At 44.7% G+C, this 17,976-nt stretch overlaps 1 protein-coding gene across 1 annotated transcript in view; it reads right to left on the reverse strand.

The window, feature by feature from the left end:
• Positions 1-5,097: 5,097 nt before the first annotated feature.
• ARHGAP31 (Rho GTPase activating protein 31) overlaps positions 5,098-17,976 on the reverse strand; it is an 89,490-nt gene continuing 76,611 nt past the window's right edge. Inside the window, exons 10-12 of the mRNA XM_083608946.1 lie at positions 16,579-17,199; positions 14,796-15,067; positions 5,098-11,395 (exon numbers count right to left, since the gene is read on the reverse strand). Coding sequence (XP_083465072.1) covers positions 8,963-11,395; positions 14,796-15,067; positions 16,579-17,199 — 3,326 coding nt within the window. The 3' untranslated portion in view covers positions 5,098-8,962. The remainder of the gene's footprint in view (positions 11,396-14,795; positions 15,068-16,578; positions 17,200-17,976) is intronic.

Raw genomic sequence — 17,976 nt, forward strand, 5'->3', positions numbered from 1 at the left:
CTGGTGGCAGAATGCTGCCAGACAGGCTTACCTGGAGTTTACACTGCTGTTTCTGGTTTTCTGGCCCCTGGAGTTATCACATTTCGGTCTTTATTGTCATGTAAGCTGCTTCTACTCCTCTGCTGACTGTGGCTGTTGGAGATTCCAACACAGGGTGGGTAAAGGTCAGAGGAACAGTTGCAGAAAAAGGAAAGGGAGAAGCAATAAGGAGATCAACATGCTCATGCGGGAAGTTCCTCCTGGAAGGCAAATCTGCCATACCTGTGGTGCTTGTTTTGAGACAGAAGCCAGGTCTGAATCAGTCAACGTGACTTCCAGTATGCAGACAGCAATAGTTTTGAAGCAGACTACTACAGTGTCCTTTATGAACACCAGCTTGGCACCAGCTAGCCTTTATTTGGTGATCTGCAGCTCTAGATCTGCTTCGCTTTAGCAAAATTGTGGCATCATGTGCCTTTAAACCAGGGTTTCCAAAACTTGAGTCTCCAGTTGTTTTTGGACTACAGTCCCCATCATCCCTGACCACTGGTCCTGCTAGCTAGAGATGATGGGAGTTTTAGTCCAAAAACAAGTTTGGGGAACCCTGTCTTAGCCTAAGGGTGAGGGGAACCTGTAGTTCTCCAGATGTTGTTGGACCCCAACACCCAACAGCCCCAGCCATCATGGCCAATAGTCAAGGATGATGCAGTCTAGCAACATCTGGAGAGCCACAGGTACAAATAGGGGGAAAGTTCGATTCAGCTCACATTCAAAACCAAGCCTAATACAAACTTTCTGAAACACCATGCACACTTATGAATTTTGCCGTATGGGTCTCCAAACAAAAAATATGTTTTTAAAAATGAATATGCTGTGATAAAGGGTGCATAAAGTTGAGGGTTTGGTGAAAATAGCATATAAAATGCATTGTGTTAGAGAAACTTGCTTTGCAAAAATGTGTATATTGGAAGAAATTTCACACTGAAATGCTGAATGTTCACGATGCTCTTTGTGGAGTGGGGGGAGCAAACTAATGTGAAAATGTGGAGAACTGAACTTAGTACTAGGGAAATGATAAGCCGAAAGAAACTGTAGCTGACAGGTTCACCCTAGTAACAGGTTCCTGGCATAATCACTCCAACATGCTCACCAAATTCTATTAGTTATAATGCCATGTTTTCCACCACAGAAGCATTTCTGAACAGGTCATCCAGGACATCAGATCTTTTCATTAAGAATACGAGGAGATTTACTGGATGAGACTAAAGGCCCTTCTCGTTCAGCATCCTGTTCTCACAGTGGATTGTCAATATCAGGCGTGAGTCGGCAGGCTCGAACTGTGGAGGAAGAAACAGAGAGTGGTGGGCTGAATTGTTGGAACGGGTTGGAGGAGGGGGTTTGCCACTTTCCAACCCAACAGTCTCTTTGGAAGAGGTAGCAGGGACCCTGAGTCCTTCCCCCAACCTCCCTGTGGAGAGAAGAACCTCAGTGAAGGCTAGGGAGGGTTTGATCAGCTAGAGGAGGCTGAACAGGAAGCAGAGGCAGCAACTGAATGGAAGCCTGAGCAGAAAGGTGCAATCTTGTTGTCTAGAATTGGGTGCTACATTTGTAGATGGGAGCAGAACCACCCACCCCAATGCAAAACTTACTTACAATCATAATATTCCCACAAGGCGAGAGAGTCTCGCGGGTGAGCTCGCCATGCCACGTCTTTAATTGTTTGGTGGGAGGGGCGGGGAAACTTGTTGGGACATCTTTGGTGCTTCCATCCAGTTTGGAACTTCCTGCCCTCCTGAATTGTGACTCCTGAACTCTTTGTCTGCTGCTGAGCCTATACAGTTACTTGCCTGAATAAAAACAAAATCATTTCTTGCTTTCAAGTACTAGTCTGTGTCTGCATGTGTCCCTTGACTTGACACTTCACCACTGGGAAATCAGCTGGGATTCCTCTCTTGCTTGTGGATGGGGTCAGAACCTGCAACATCCCAGATGTTCTGCTCCAACTCCCATCAGCCCTAGTCACCATGGCCAATGGCTAAGGATGATAGGACTCAAAGGCCAGCAACAAGTGGAGGGCACCAGATCCCTAACCTTCCTTTACCTGGAGATTCTGGAGACTGAACCTGGGCACAGTATACTTTCTATCCCTGTGTTATGCACTCTCTTCAGAAGCATCATTTCTTCCTTGCCAATTAAGTCTTTCATGGATCAAGCTGCTCACAAGCATTTGAGCTGGGGCTCTCACAACATCCCCACCTTTGCTCCACCAGCATCTGAGGGTATTGGAGAGTCCCAGACTCCTAGTTCATCATGACTTACATCCAAGACATTTCACAAATGAATTCTGCAGCAGTAACAGCTGATCCACTGAGGCAAAGCTGGACCCCAAATTTCCCGGTAAGCTCAATCCCACTCGGAAGTCTTCTCTTCTGTAACAATAAAGCAAAGCCTCTCTGAAATGTGCGCTATGTGTTCTGTGGAGAAAATCCTTTGCAGAAACTCTGATCTGAAGCATCTTTCTCAACCACCAGGAAACTGGTTGGACGATGCTCGGCTAGGTTTCTGAGTGGGGCATGAAGGCTTGTAGAAAGACTGGAAGGGGCTGGGCAGCCTGTAACAGAGGCTCAGGTAGCTGGTTGAAGCTGCGGGCACTCTAGGACACGTTGAAAAACATAAGGGCTCAATTGTGAGCATTTTTCTCATTGCAAAATTCCTAAGAAATGCAGTTGCCTCAGGCAACAGTAATGAGATACACTGAACCTTGAATGCTGTATATGCTTTTAATTCTTTTTTTTAAAAAAATGAGCCTTCTTTTCAGGTTCTCTGGATATTTCAGAATGAATTCACCATCTGCTTTTTGTTTGCTCGCTTAAGCTTTGCCTTTCAGAAACGGCTCCTTATTCAGGCTACGTTAGTTTATCCCCCCTGCCCCTGCCTTTAATCCCATGGTTTATTCTTAAGAAGCTGCTGTATTTTCTTTGAAGTTCTAAGGTCTTTTCCTATGGACAGAATTAAATATTTCTGGATCAGAGATTTGCTAAAGCCAAGAGAATGTGTTGCAGTCCCTTGGTTTGTCAGCGTCACTGAGATTCTATCGGAGAAAATTAGCGTAACTATTGTGGCTAAGCATTAGGGACCTAAAAGCCACGGCTGAGTTCTGTTTTTCACATCAGTTCTAGTATATATAGGTCCAGCTGTGATTTCCTAGCTGTTGTTTCCATTTTTGCTTTACGAATTCCATACCTGAAACTTTCAACTTAATTTCTTCCTAATCAAATCAAATTGCAACTTAGAATGTGCTGAAGCTTTTGCCCTGAACCATATGACAGCTGATATAATAGCAACGGCAAAGCCAGCACATTTATCTCCTACATCTTGTCATCTTGTCAGGCACTTTCTTTTGCACCTGGAGCTACTGTAAACATGAGATGCTATTTTGAGCAGGAAAATGGTAGACAAGCTACAAAACCCTGCATCTGTTTGCTTTTGTGTCTCATGTCAGGATTTCCAAGCAGGAGAGAGGGGATTACTTGTGTAAGAAGGAAGAACATCGGCTGGTTTAACCTCTTTCACCAATGCATTTGTGGCATTTCCCCTTGTATGGACCCAGGAAAGGAGGTTTTGATAGCCTATGCATGACTCTCCATACATTGTTGGACTACAACTCCCATCAACCCCAGTCAGTATGGCCAAAGAGAAGGGATGATGGGAGTGGGAGTCCAACAACATCTGGAGGGCCACAGGTTTAACACCTCTGATACAGAAGCCCTGGCCCATTTCAAATCTTGGAACTTTAACAGTGTCCTACATCTGACAAGAGTGCAAGAGCAGGCCAGGGTCCTATCCCCCCAATCACATGGCAGCTCTAAATCCAGTGCTGGCAAGATTTGAGGAAGGAGCTGGAGGTTAAACCAACTCTCCAAGTGTGGTCCCAGAGTTCTGGCGTTTCCATCCAAAATCCAAGGCAATAGCCTTTGTAGAAATACACTCTCCCCACCCACCCCCGTGGCAGCGCTGCATCTAAGCACACAAGCAAGACACCAATGAATGCATTTGTTTTCAGAAAAGTAACAGGCAGCTTCTGAAAAAGAGATTAGAGAGCACTAAATCACTCCTATTCAAAAGCTGGTGTGACAGCAGTCAAGATGGATGCTTTGTATAAAGGTGTGAGGATCAGCTACCACAGAATGTAGCATTCGATTTATTCAGGTTGCTGTGGAAACAGTGACGAATGACATGCTGCTAATTTTCCTTCAGGGGACTATACGGAGGGAGCCAGGGTACCACAAGGAGCCTTGTGTCCGTAAAGGACCGCAGAATTGCCACACAGACTAAGTGACTTTCCCTTCTCGGACTCCTGCCCACAGGTCTGTCTGAATAAATGAACCGCAATGCATCTCTGTGGCCGAGCATTCTGTTCACTGTTCAGGGCTAATAACTCTGTTCCAAAGTACTCTTCCTCTCACATTCAGAGAGCTATCTGTTCTCCCTAGGAAAATCCCAACCAATCAGGGAGCATGCAGAGTGATGGCATCATATCAGCCTGCATTCTCTTACATTTGCCTACATGACAATGGCACAAAGCGGAACACAAGTGAGAACAAGAAGCATTGCCCTCGTTCTGAAAAAGTTTTCTGATGGTGCCACATATATTTGGTTGGGTGAATAAAGGAAAAGTGAAATGGCTGAGGGGGGAGGTGCTTCCTTGCCTAACTTTGCATAGACAAATGACTTTTTCCAAACAACCAAATGAAGCGGAGCTGCATTTCTGGAATGTTACATTTCCTAAGATGCAACACACACACACACACACACACACACACACACACACACACACTTATTTCTAGGGAGATGCTAATTGATTCAGACCCATTTATTTTATTTACAAATTCCAGGCACATGCAAACCTTGTCGCCGTCCCCCCCCCCAAAAAAGAAAGCTGGGTTCCTGAACATCTGGAGTCAGTTTTCTTGTATTATATAACTACTGATGGATCAGTTCCAAATCCCATGGTGCTTTGGGCTAGCTAGTCAAATAATAGAGACCTCAACAGAAGCAGTTCTTTGCGATCGCCGAGATTGCAACAAATAAGTAATCTTCAAACACCACAAGGACACATTTCATATGTTGTTATTTTTAATTAAAAAAAAAACCTCCAGTTTAATCTCATGGTTGAGACTTAGCAAAACTCCAAAGCAATAAAAGCGCTGAAACAGATAGCCTACAGGAACAACAATGAACCATGAAAACAATACCCACCAGGGCTACCAATGAAAACACAACACATTCATGCATGTTCCAGACCTCATTGCACTGTGATGGACTCTGTCTCTCTCTCTCTCTTCCCCTCCCTACATTGAATTTTATGGATATAGCAGGAACTATACACTTATCCTGTGCCTAGAAAGCATGGGTCAGACCGGTTTTCCCCTTGCCCTATTCCTTTCCCAGAGAAAACCCACTCTTTAGTGCTCAATCAGAGCAAATGTTAATCCAGATAAACCTAATTTGCTGTTTGCTCTGATTGAGCACTAAATAGAAGGTTTTCACCTCAGGGAAAAGCAGTGGGGAAAGAGGAAGTGTGGATAAGCCATATGTTTGAGCACCTTTTTCTTGGAATAAAGATATATATTTATTTCTTGAGTTTACCCCTCCTCACTCCATCTCGTGTGTGTGTTGAAATATTAGGAAGGCAGTGATGGGAAACCTGGGATCCTAGAAAACTGCTGCCAGGCAAGAGTAAATAATACTAAACTGGATGGAGATACAGTTTAACTTGGTATGAAGCAGCTTCCTGTGTTCCTATAGAGCTCTAAAGGCAAGGAAGACCCTGAACCATCAAATGTGTTGCACTGTTGAGCCATCAATAAATATTCATTTTCAAGTACTGAATTTGGCAAGAAATTGCAGCAAAACCTATGCTGCAGCTTTTGGGTGGATTGAGAACACTTTCCTACCATTGAGAAAAATGTGCTCTCATTTCATTGCAGAGAACCACTGGTGTACAGACATGTGATAACTTGCACTTCTCCTTCCAGGATACAACTGCTGATGATAAACTTCAATAGATGATAGATGATCGATTCAATAGATGATAAACTTCAACTTACTGCTCAGCTGCTTGGTAGGCTCAAACTGCTATTAAGGGCAATGCAGGAGAAGGGACGAGCAGAGAGAGAGAGAGAGGGGGATTGAAATGCTGGTCTTGTGATCCCATTGCTTGCCTTCTTTAGAAAAGTTTTGGAAAACTTGCACATGAGGAGTTTTCAACGAAAAAAAGTCATTTCTGTACATTGGATCCACCCAAAATTCACAGGTGTAACGAATGCTGCTCAGAGACAATTTCTTAGTTTTTAATTACACTTTAATATATTTATATATGTTCTGTTTATATATAAATTTAGCACAATATTAATCAATACAGCTATTTCAAAACTCTGAAGAGAGGAAAAGCTAGCTATAACTTTTGTGGGGCAGGGGAGGGGGGATTGGTCAGTGGGAAGCTGCTCAGACCCTTCTGCATTTTCTTAACCGAAATACTCAAAAGCATTTTAACATACAGAAACACTGCTTTGGAAAACATATCTGCTCTTGGCAAAACAGTCAGTGCTCTAGGTTTTATGCAAGTCCTAGGTTTCGTTTAAACCAAGGGGAAACCAAGGTGGTGCCCTGCAGGTGTTAATGGACTACAACTCCCATCAGCCCCTGTCAGCATGGCCAATAACCAGGGATGATGGGAGTTGAGTCCAACAACATAAGGAGGGTACAATGCTGGCTACCTTTGGATTAGACGAAGGGACGATTCCTTCCAACCAGATGAGTTTTGCACTACCTCCCTTCTCATTTAGATAAGTAACTCTTCTGCCACAATTTGAACCAGTGAATTCTTCCTACTATTCAGATAGTGGAATGATAAACTAACCTACTTCCCTCTGTTCAGACCACCTGTTTCACTCCTGCACTGATCCTTCCTTATTTCTACCAAAGAGCACAACCTCATGATACTACTTAAGCTACAAGAAACAACAGCAACAAAAACCAAACAATTCCATCTCTTCTTCACCCTCTTTCCCAGATCTTATAAGCAGCATAGTGTGGCCCAGCCAAACTGGAGGATACAAAACCCCTAGCAGATGCCCCCTCATTTTTGCTCTATGCACAAACAAACTTGAGTTACCTTGTGGATCAATCTAAAAAGCCACAATACCTAGTAATTGTTTAGCCGAGTTTCTTTATGGTCAAGCCAAGAATATCATTTTCATTTTAATAAAAATAAGCAAAATGGAAAGGCAGACATTTCCTTCTTTAGAAACAGGCAAACAATGCTCTGGGACTGATGGTGCTCAAATCTACTCTTACCAGAATCTTTCAAATGCTCCCACAAAGTTTTTGTTGCAAGGCAAATTTAGGGTACCCCCCAGGACATCTAGATCTCTGGAGCCTCAGAGAAAAGGTACCCATTGTGTTTCATGAAGCAGCCATTGTGAAATTCAGTTTTTCACCATCAGGGTTGGAAATTCTAGGAAGAAGCACATGCATCACAGTAGAAATTCATGCACCTCCCTGTCACTACAGAATCTTGGCACAAAGTGCCGCTCTCTAATACAAGCAAGGCTCCTCCATCATGCTGCCACTTCCATTTTGCATGCCAACACTCACTACAACATAGCTTATCTACATTTTTACTGCCTGTAGCCAAGTCACAGATCCAACCCAAATGCACCCTGGGAAAATTTAACTCGAAAATGCAATGTTGTGACCTGTGCCCTGATCTATGAGAAAACAAAATGTAACGTTTTTAATTCGCCCGGCTTTCAGATGCTTTCAAGGCTCCCAGTTCCAACTTAGTGACTCACAATTGTGAATTAGCATGGGGATTTCTTCGCTAATCAGATCCTACAACTGTTTCTTGCCACCTACAGTCCTGATTATGCAGACTGAGTGGCAGCTTAAAGAACAAGCTTATTTTGAGCAAGCAGCAGCAACACTTCTTGAAAGAGAGAAGAAAAACCACGCTGTGATGTCTTCAAATAAAGAGCAGCACACCATGAAAATACAAGAAATGCGGTTAGGTTGCAGCTTATTGTGACTGCTCTGTCCATCCCTTGCTTCAGCAGCTACCAAGACCTGCGCCTGATACTGCGGAAAGACTACCAGGAGGGGGAAATGCAGTGCTTTTTGGATAGGGTCAATAGAGTCAGCACAATGGTGGGATCTGTCCCGGCTACCAGGTCGCTAACTCTGCCAATCACTGTGTGCCAGCAGGTAGCTTACATGGCTATTTGTACAAATCCTTGTAGACAATTAATATAAGAACTCTGCAGTTAGCTCTAAATTATCAAAAATTACAAAGAAACAGGTGCTAGGGGAATAGGACTGTAGACACAAACAGGTGCTTAATGGCAATGACAGCCTATCAAAAAAAGCTTTAGCTCAAATGCATCACCATTCCTCTTAAACCACTTAGCTGAGTGCCCATTGAGCACATAACTCTCAGTACAGTAAGTCTGTGCATAAACAAGTACAAAGGGAAGGGAAAGCCTATAAGATTTTAATACAGATGTGGACTGGAACCCCCAGGAATACGACAAATCAAGATCAACAAGGAAGCCATTTCAGGAACACGGTGAGGAACGGAGCATTAGTTGCTGAGATGATTCTTGTGATTGTTCTCTGTTGCTGGAAAGCTGAAAGATGAGGAAGAGTCTGGAGGGGGTAGCTGTGGCTAACATAACAAGGATTGATCTCTTATTTTCTTTCCACATTATTTTGCTTTCATTGGCACACCTTTTGCCAAGGTGGACTCAAGGTCAAATCAACTAAACATTCTATCAATCATCAAAGTGACAATCAGTAAAATAAGGGATTGTTGGAAATGAAAAAGGAAGTACTTTTTGAGTAGTATGGGTTTAACAATAATCATAGTTCTCCGTGTGACCGCCCCATCTCATCCACCAGGGAAGAGAGGTGAAGGGAATGGGACTTATTCTATCTGTCTCCCGCTTCTACCATCCAGAATCACAGACCTCCTCTGGGGTTGGTAGAAGCAGCTTGTGGAAGTCTCTAGTCTCTGGCCATTCTTTGGAATGGTCATCTTGTTCCGAAGTGTGACCCCCTCTGAAGCTGTCCCTGACAAATCACTGGAAATGGGGCTTGGAGAAGGGGTCTGTAAGGGGCTTCTTATGGGAGAAAGCAACACTCTGGAGTCTGCAGAGGAGGAAGGGTGGTCCATGATGGGAAAGGGAGGACTAAATAGTATAAGACTCTGAGGTCTTCCTGGTCTAGATCTGTAAGAAGGCTTAGAAACCCCTGAAGACCTCTCCATTTTTGAGGACTGGGGATTGTCCCCTGTAGATTCCCCTTCAGAGCTGCGTTTCCGACGAAAAACTGGTGCATCCTGCGTGGAATTATGATTGGCAAAGGATGGTTCTGCCTTTCTATTTGCCGTTGAATCTATAAAGGCTGCGTTATTATTTTCCTTCCCCTTCCTTTCCACTGGTGGACTCTTTGGAGGCTGCAGCTGACCCTGAGCATTTTCAGTTGACTTGCGTTGACCTCCATTGGCTTCTGTTTCTTTATTCTCTGGCGTCCTGCAGTTGGGGTTCTGTGTCTGCAGGGGCTGTGGGACCTGTGTGTATTGAATCTTAGGTGGTATAACTGGCACAGCTCTAGCCTGGCACATCTTAACCATGAAAGAGGTTCTTACTGCCGAGACGCTCACTGGAGCAGAGTTGCGGCGACCAGTGGTAGCATGAGCCATCATTATGTAGTCTAGGTCTACGTCTTGGGGGTCAAAGTGAGAACCCCAAAGGTCAGCTTTGTTTTTGCTCGGACAGGCTACAGGGAGTGATGGCACAGAGTCACTCGTCTTAACTTCTTTTTGCCCACACAGGAAGTGCCTGGGTGGGGTGGGTACAGAAAGACTCTCAAAATTAAAAAGGTTGGTTGCAGGTAGGACGGAATCCAAATTGAGAGAAGAAGGCCTTGGCCTCCCTTTTCGTGGGATGTCTTCACCTTTACCGGTCTGTGACTCCTTGACAGAACATAGATCTTTTGTGGCAGAGGTTCCAGGACTATCAGCCTGTTGAATACTTGGTACATCTTTTTCTGGGCTGTTTAAACTCAAGTAACTGTTCTCAGTATTATATTGTGGCAAAGGAGACTCGGGCTTTGAAAATCCCTGGTCCTCTTTGTCCTCGTATGCTTCCTTCTCACCTGACTTTTTGTGAGCAACAGGGTAGACCCTGTCATGGCTGGATGACAGTTCTCTGGCTGCAAAGCCTGCTTCGTGGCTCAGAAGTCTCCTGCTTGTCTCATCTGGCTCAGAAAGCTCCTCTGGACGATTCAGCCAGGCTTCTTCTCCGTCACTTTGTCTCCACTCGGTTTGTGAGGGTTGCTTGACCCCTAGTCGGATGTCACCACAAAGATGCTCCACATCTGCGCTCTCAAAAGGCAGCTGGATAGCCCGGTGCCTCTTCACAAAGTCTTTACTGTCTAAGGAAAAGCTACGATTGAAACATGGCTTCTTGAAATGGCTTCTGGTCCCTCCTTCATTCAGTGGCTGAAACTCATGAAGCGCCTTTCCTTGGATGTCCTTGAAGGTAGGGGAGTGGAGTGGGCTGGTGACCCACTGGTGCTCTTCCCACGGCTCCACCAACTCTAAGCTCTGAACATGGTCCACCCATGTATCTTCCTCTTGGTGGTCAAGAGAGTCTCGAGCCCGATTCTTCAGTTTACATTCTTTGAGCTGGTGGGCTCCAACTCCACTTAAGGTAACTGAACTCTGTAGGCCTTGGCTCTCTAAAAGCACTTGATCATTTTTTGCTGCCTGGGTCACAGCAGCACCTTCCTTCTCCCTGTGAAGAAGCCATTCACTACTTTCCCACTCTGGTTGGTCTAGACGCTTTTCTTCAGCAAACGAAGACTCATCTCTCAAAAGAGCCATGTTTTCTTGTGGATCTGATGGAAGTTTCCAATCGTCGGGCTGAGATGGATGGACACACCTGATGTTCTCTGTTTCTAAACAGTCCTTTGGACAAGGTTTCCCACAAGGGATATTTTCCAGTTTTAATGAAGCGGAAGAAGCACCATCTTGTTTTGGGGATAGTTCAGAATCACAAACAGGTGAGTCCTTTGATCCTTTGGAGGGAGCACTAAACGAATAAATGTGAGGTGCGACTGGTGGATTTCTCACCGTGCTTTCTTCTTCGGGTGGCGTCACAGGCAGCCCAGAACTGCATGGCAAATTGTTTGCTTCCAAGGATGAAATCAGTGAAGCACTGGGTTTAAGGTCTCGCTGTTGCTGGCCCGTCTCCAGGGTAAGTGGCAGCTCCTCTTCAGATTCAACAATTTTCAGCTCTTGTTGAATTTCTGGCCACAGAGGTACCATTGAGGCACTGGAATGACTGCCATGAACCTGAACAAAAATAAAAATAAAACCAGCATTATCAGAAAAACTCTCTCTTGGCAGTTTGCTCTCCCTTTCTTCACACACAATCACATTCTTTCCTACACGCTGCATTCTGGGTAATAAATAATTTAATCTACACATATGAGCACATGCATATACAGAAGCACACAAATACTTACACACACATATGCATGTAAACTAGAGAAATCCTTCTTCATGTGCCCCTCAGGATGGAGCTCAGATGAAGTCTGGCTATAGAACTGCCCTTCCTGGGAGACTCACCTGGCTTTCACATTGTTGGCTTTTTGGCACCAACATAAGACTTTTCTGTTTTCCCAGGTCTTTTTGGATCTGGTTTTATATCCCTGCGACGTGGTTGGTGGTTTTAATGTAAGTATTTGATGTAGTTCTGTGCTCCTTAGGGTATTTTCATTTAATGCTGGTTGTCTCTTAAGCTTATTATGGTTGTCACTGTGGTACAGTTCTGTTGTTTTTAATCATTGTCCAAAACCTACCTACCTGACTAAATCATGCATGCAAGACTGGCGCAAGACATTTTGCTGCCTGAGGTGAAAAACAAGATGGTGCCCATCTTGTGCCTGTTCTGTGTACAGAAGCTGACTGGACTGGCAGTTGGATCTTACTTCAACATGCTGGATAGGGCAGCATCTTCTATCGCACCTAATGGAAGCAAGCTAGCTTAAGGAGTGCAGGGTAGGCTGTGTGGCATACACAGCACTGATTTTCAACACCATTCCACATCCCTAGCATCTGTCGCCCAATGGTAGGGCCGGCCCTGAACACACACCATCTTGTTAAAGCTAGACATTCTTTAACATATGGATTTTCAAATGCAATTTACAGCAGCACAGCAGTTAAAGCATGTACCATGCTGAAAGAAAAACAAATTTCCTTCAGGCTTTGCATTACCCTTTTCTATTAAAAAACAAGATGGCGCATCAAACATCACATTAAGTAAATACAGACAAATTGAAGTTCATGCCCACTGATGGTAGAAATCTTAATTACTTGTCTATGCTGCTCTATTTGAAACCAAATGTTAAAAACGCAAGACATGTTAGGGAGCTCTGGAGAGGTAGGAATAAGTTTTGCAACCCACACACCCCTGAAATCATTTCCCCCAAAATTACTTCAAAGGGCACCACAGCATCCAAAATGCATATATACTGATCCTGGTCTACCTTTTTCTGCAGCTTGGGAGAATAATTGCACCACAGTCACCTGTTTATGATGTTAAAAACTTTTCACCTGACTCTTTTCTAAACTAAAAACTCCCAAACCCTGCAACCTGTCCTCATAAGGGAGTGGCTGGATCATTTTGGTTGCCCATTTTTGAAACTTTTTCAACTCCACGATATCCTTGTTGATGTGAGGCGACCAGAAGTGCACACAGTACCCAAAGTACAGTTGTATCGTAGATTTGTATAATGGCATTATGATATCAGCAGTTTTGTTTTCTATTACTTTCCTAATGATCCCTAGGATGGACAGAAAGCATGTAGTCTTTTATGTCAGGCCATGACTCCAACACAAATCCTGACAGGGCTGACCCTATTATTATTATTCATTATTAATATTTATTGAATTTATATACTGCCCTATATCTGGAGGTCTCAGGGCAGTTCAGAGTCAGACAGTATTGGCACGTAATTAGAGATTTCATTGTTGGACTTTCACTGTTAGACTTTCTGTTTGAGCTTGCATGGTTTGTCCAATCATATTCAATTGCTCTTTTGTGATTGAGAGTTCTTTCCTTAACTTCCAAATGTGGGCAGGCTCCCCAAACCTGTCCAACTTCAGAATTTAGACAGCAGTTTCCAGATAAACATTAGGCTAGTGTGAACCACCTGACAGTTAGCATGCATTGCTGACTAATCTGGATAATTAACATGCATTGGTTCCCAAATAATAATAAAATGATCCGCTGGAAGCACAAAACCTAAAGACACAATTATTGACAAATGGATTAATTCCATTTATAGCCCCCCTTTCTTCCACCGTGGAACTCAAAAGTGGCATTCGCAAAATCATAGAATTGTTGAGTTGGAAGAGACCGTGAGGATCATCTTGTCCAACCCCCTGCAATGCAGGAATTTGTTTTTTACCCAATGTGGGGCTCAAACCCGCAACCCTGAGATTAAGAGTCTCATGCTCTACCAAGTGAGCTAACAGTTTCTAAGCACTGGCCAGACCCAGACCTGCTTGGTTCAGCTAGAGGTTTTTCTCAATGGGACTTTAAGCCACATCTGGGGACAATACAGCAATCCAAAGAGTGGAGGCAGCATCAGATAAGCAAAGCTATTGTAGCAGGGAGCACTGGAGGAAGACTTTAAGCCGAGGAGGCTTATAGAGGCTTTTAACTGAAAGGAGACAGGTCTGGGACTGCTTAGTAAGGGGTACATGCAAAGCAATGAGCCATAAAGTTGACAGGCGCTTGGTGGAAGGTGGTAAAATGCAAAAAAAGAAGGTATTGCCAATGGGAGTTGCAGAGAAAACAAGTTTCTTAGCAAAGTGGTGAGACATTTCCCAACCAGTTCAGATGACCATGCAATCATAGAGTTGGATGGGACCCTGAGGGTCATCTAGTGTAAGTCCCTGCAAGGCATGAATCTCAAACACGCAGTTCCCCATCCAATTTGCAACCATATCAGATCCTGCTTAGCTTTGTAAATGTACAGGCAGTTTTATTGCTGCGCCACCAGCTGGAGGGGCTGGGGTGGGCTTCAGCAAGGGGAGAGGGAGGGGATTTTGGTTTAGCTTGCATTTTAAGGCAAGTCTATCTAATTTACATTTCCCACAAAAATATGTGAGCCAAAACACAGCTATCCTTTGAAATTCACAGTTCTCTGAATCTTGCACCGTACAAATTTTGTACATTTTGTCCTCCAACAAAATGTTTATTTAAAATGTGTACAGTGGTACCTCTGGTTAATTCGTTCTGGAGGTCCATTCTTAAGCTGAAACCATTCTTATCCTGAGGCAAGCTTTCGCTAATGGAGCCTCCCACTGTGTGCGCACTTCTGGCGCATGATTTCCGCTTACATCCCAGGCAAAGTTCGCAACCAGGAGCAGCTACTTCAGGGTTAGTGGAGCTCATAACCCGAAGCGTGTTTAACCAGAAGTGTTCATAACCAGAGGTACCACTGTACTAACAGGGCACAAAGATGCACATATCAGGGGAAATTGCCTGCAAATATGTGCATATAACTGGCAAAATCTATTTAAAATGAGAGAAATGTACATTTAAATGCTGGTGAATTTTGGGGAGGACTTAATCTCCTGCCACAAATGGATGTGAAATGTCAGGAGCTGAATTTAAGAGTGGGAAAATGGGAAACTGAAACTGAAAACTGTCCCACCCCTAGGTTCAACACCTTCTTCTTACCTGCTCCTTTAAAAGCGAGGTGTTCTCCACTTTATCCCTTGTCTCTTCCTGCGTCCAGCAGCCTTGCTCTGGCTTGTCCTTCATCTCTGGTTGGTCCTGGCTTGCTTGGCCTGCCTGTGGCTGGCTTGTTGGGATCTTGACTTGCTGCTTTGGTTCCAGAGACTGCTTATCTTCTGAATCTTGGCTGCAGCTGCTGTCATTGCTCTTTGCCTCCCAAGTTTTCATTGTTGACTCCAGCTTGTTGGCTATTGTTGGTTCTTCAGTAATAGAATCTGTATTAGAAGCAAAAAGAAGAGCTTTAAAAACTTCATTGGGATGGGGGTGGTGGACCCAGAAATGGTGTAAGTAAAAGGTGAAAATGGTCACAAGGTGGCCTGAGCTTTCAGCATGGGCTTCTCTCAATAGCTCCACATTGACTTTCCCCCTCTTTTCTTTATTTTTACTGCAATAAGTTCAAAATAGACTAAAAAAAGAAAAAGAGATTTATGCAAATAAAATTTTGCAATAGCCAAGGCAGTAACATGCCTACATGAGAGCTATCCATGATTTCAATGGGCTTAAGAACACTTATGTCTATTCAGAAATAAATCTCATTAATTTCAATGGTTGAGTGTTCCTAAATAAGTGGGTTGGGTCTATTGCACCTCTTTTGAACTGAGCGTTCTGTTCAGTGATGTGTTTCACAAGAGACATCTGTACATTCATAGCATGGGCTCTTCCAGACAGGGGCTGAATTTGCAAGCTGCTTGGGGGGTCACTGCCATTGGCTCCGCTTTCCTTATTGGATTTCCCCTGGAAAGGGAGAATCTGGATTAAATGTGGTGGGGGTGGGAGTATGGGCTGACATTTTGATGCCAACGTTGTATGGGTGCTGCACAGCACAGTCTGTAAGCACTGGGGCTGGGCAATGTATCGATATATCGTCCAAACTCAGTTTGAAGTCCATAATGCGATATCAATTTCATAATTTTTCACCTGGGAATATATCGCTTTATCATGGTGTGTGCGTGTGCGTGAGTGCGTGCACATGCGATGCAAAAATCACAACGTGAGAAAAATTGTGAAGCCAACCTATGCTTCTCTCAATTCCTGCAGCCCCTGTTAACTCTGCTGGCTAAGCTCTCCCCTGCCTCCTACAGGGGGCAGCAAATCACAAGAGCAGGCACCAGGAAAAATCATGACGTGGGAAAAACCATGAAGCCAGTCAATGCCTCTACATAGCTCCATCCTTATTTCAGAGATTGTGATATATCGGTATGTTTAACCATTTCTCTTAGTATGCTTTTGGGAGTGATTCTTTCAAAGTCCTTTAATGACTATGTGGGAATGAATGAATGAATGAATGAATAAATTATTATTATTATTATTATTATTATTATTATTATTATTATTATTTATACCCCGCACATCTGGCTGGGTTTCCCTAGCCACTCTGGGCTGCTCCCAACAGAATATTAAAAGCATGATAAAACATCAAACATTAAAAACTTCCCTAAACAGGGTTGCCTTCAGATGTCTTCTAAAAGTCGGATAGTTGTTTATTTCCTTGACAACTGATGGGAGGGCGTTCCACAGGGCGGGCGCCACTACCGAGAAGGCCCTCTACCTGGTTCCCTGCAACCTCACTTCTTGCAGGGAGAGAACTGCTAGGAGGCCCTCGGAACTGGATCTCAGTGTCCGGGCTGAACGATGGGGGTGGAGACGCTCCTTCAGTTACATCCAGCTGTTCCTTTCCAGGATCAAGTTCTCTGCTCAAATTGCTGCAGCCTTCATATAAGCTTACCTTCTACTGCTTTGGACTCGGGCTTCTTTTCTTCCTTGACAGTGGCATGCTCTGGCTTGCTGTGGCTGTCTGCTTCTGGGATTGTGGAAGCGGCGCTGTCCAACCCCAAGAAAGAAGATTCCTGTAGGCTTGAGAAGGCGGGCTTCTCTTTAGCCGGCATGCGGCAAGGGGTGCTGTTGATACTGATGACGGCAGACACCCGAAGGGGCACCGACACAGCAAAGGGCTCTGAAATGTTCAGGGCTTTGCGTTGGTGGCGAGGTGAGGCTTCCAGGGGGAAGAGGGTCCCGTGGAACCCTGATTTAGCCGTCCCATCATTGGAAGTGTAGAACATACGACACATCTTTGGGGATGTTTGCTCATTCTCCGGGTCTTCTATGGCACGGAACACTTTCAGTTGCTCAGGAAGTGGTCTGACATGAGTAGACCGGGTGGCATCATTCTGTTCACCATCCTCCAAACCTCCTTCTGCTCCCTTCACAGCACCTTTTGGATCCCATTCACTCTCCTGTTTGCTGAGGTCCGATGAGCTGCTTGGGCCCCCTGTCCGTGGTTTCATCACTGGAACGAAGAACCCTCCAGCCACGACGGTGCGCTTGAAGTGGCCCTTTTCACCATCTCCTGCAGAAGGGAGAGAGAGTAAAGCCACAGAGTATTGCCAAAGGTACCCTCTTATTCCAAGCACATCTGGGGAAGACAGGGCAAGAGCCATCAGTCAGATGGAGTTCTTCTGGGTGATTCTTCAAAGGTTTAGTCATTGAAGAAGCCTCTCTTATGAAGAGTTTCCCAAGTTTATAGTGACTGAGAAGATACGGCCCCAACCAGAACAGATCAAAGGGGTATCAAGACCAACATTACCTTTCCTACGATGACTAATGGCCAGTTGTGATTCAAGGACCCGATTCCCGCTTGGGGAATAAAGACACGTGGACACAGTATGTAAGGTTAATGGGTAAGGAAAAGGCCACAACACTAGCAAACACAAAGTCGTGCTGCGCACACAATCAAGCGATCAGAATGACCAAACCTCGTGGCAAGCACTTCCCTGGCTTCTGCTGACCGCAACGAAGACGACCCTGTTGACTCGAAGAAAATGTGTGTGCAATGGCGGGGATGGCTGGCGCGGCCGCGTTTGAGCGACAAGCCACGCCCCCGCCGAGCTTCCCTATTGGGTTCCCAACCGGGGAGGGGCGTGGTGCACCAGCCCTGGAGTTGAAGCAGGGGGCAGAACGCCCCCTGCATGACGCGGGAATCGTCTCCCACTCACAACCCCTCCCCTCCTGGATTAGGAGAGGCTTTGCCCATGGTAGGAAAGGACCTTCCATTATTTAGAAGAGGGAGGAATTTTACTTCTGGGTAGTACAGCCCAGAGTCCCTGGTTTTGATTGAGAGGATACC

Source organism: Podarcis filfolensis, assembly GCF_964270895.1.
Source record: "Podarcis filfolensis genome assembly, chromosome: 4".
NCBI classification, from domain to species: domain Eukaryota; kingdom Metazoa; phylum Chordata; class Lepidosauria; order Squamata; family Lacertidae; genus Podarcis; species Podarcis filfolensis.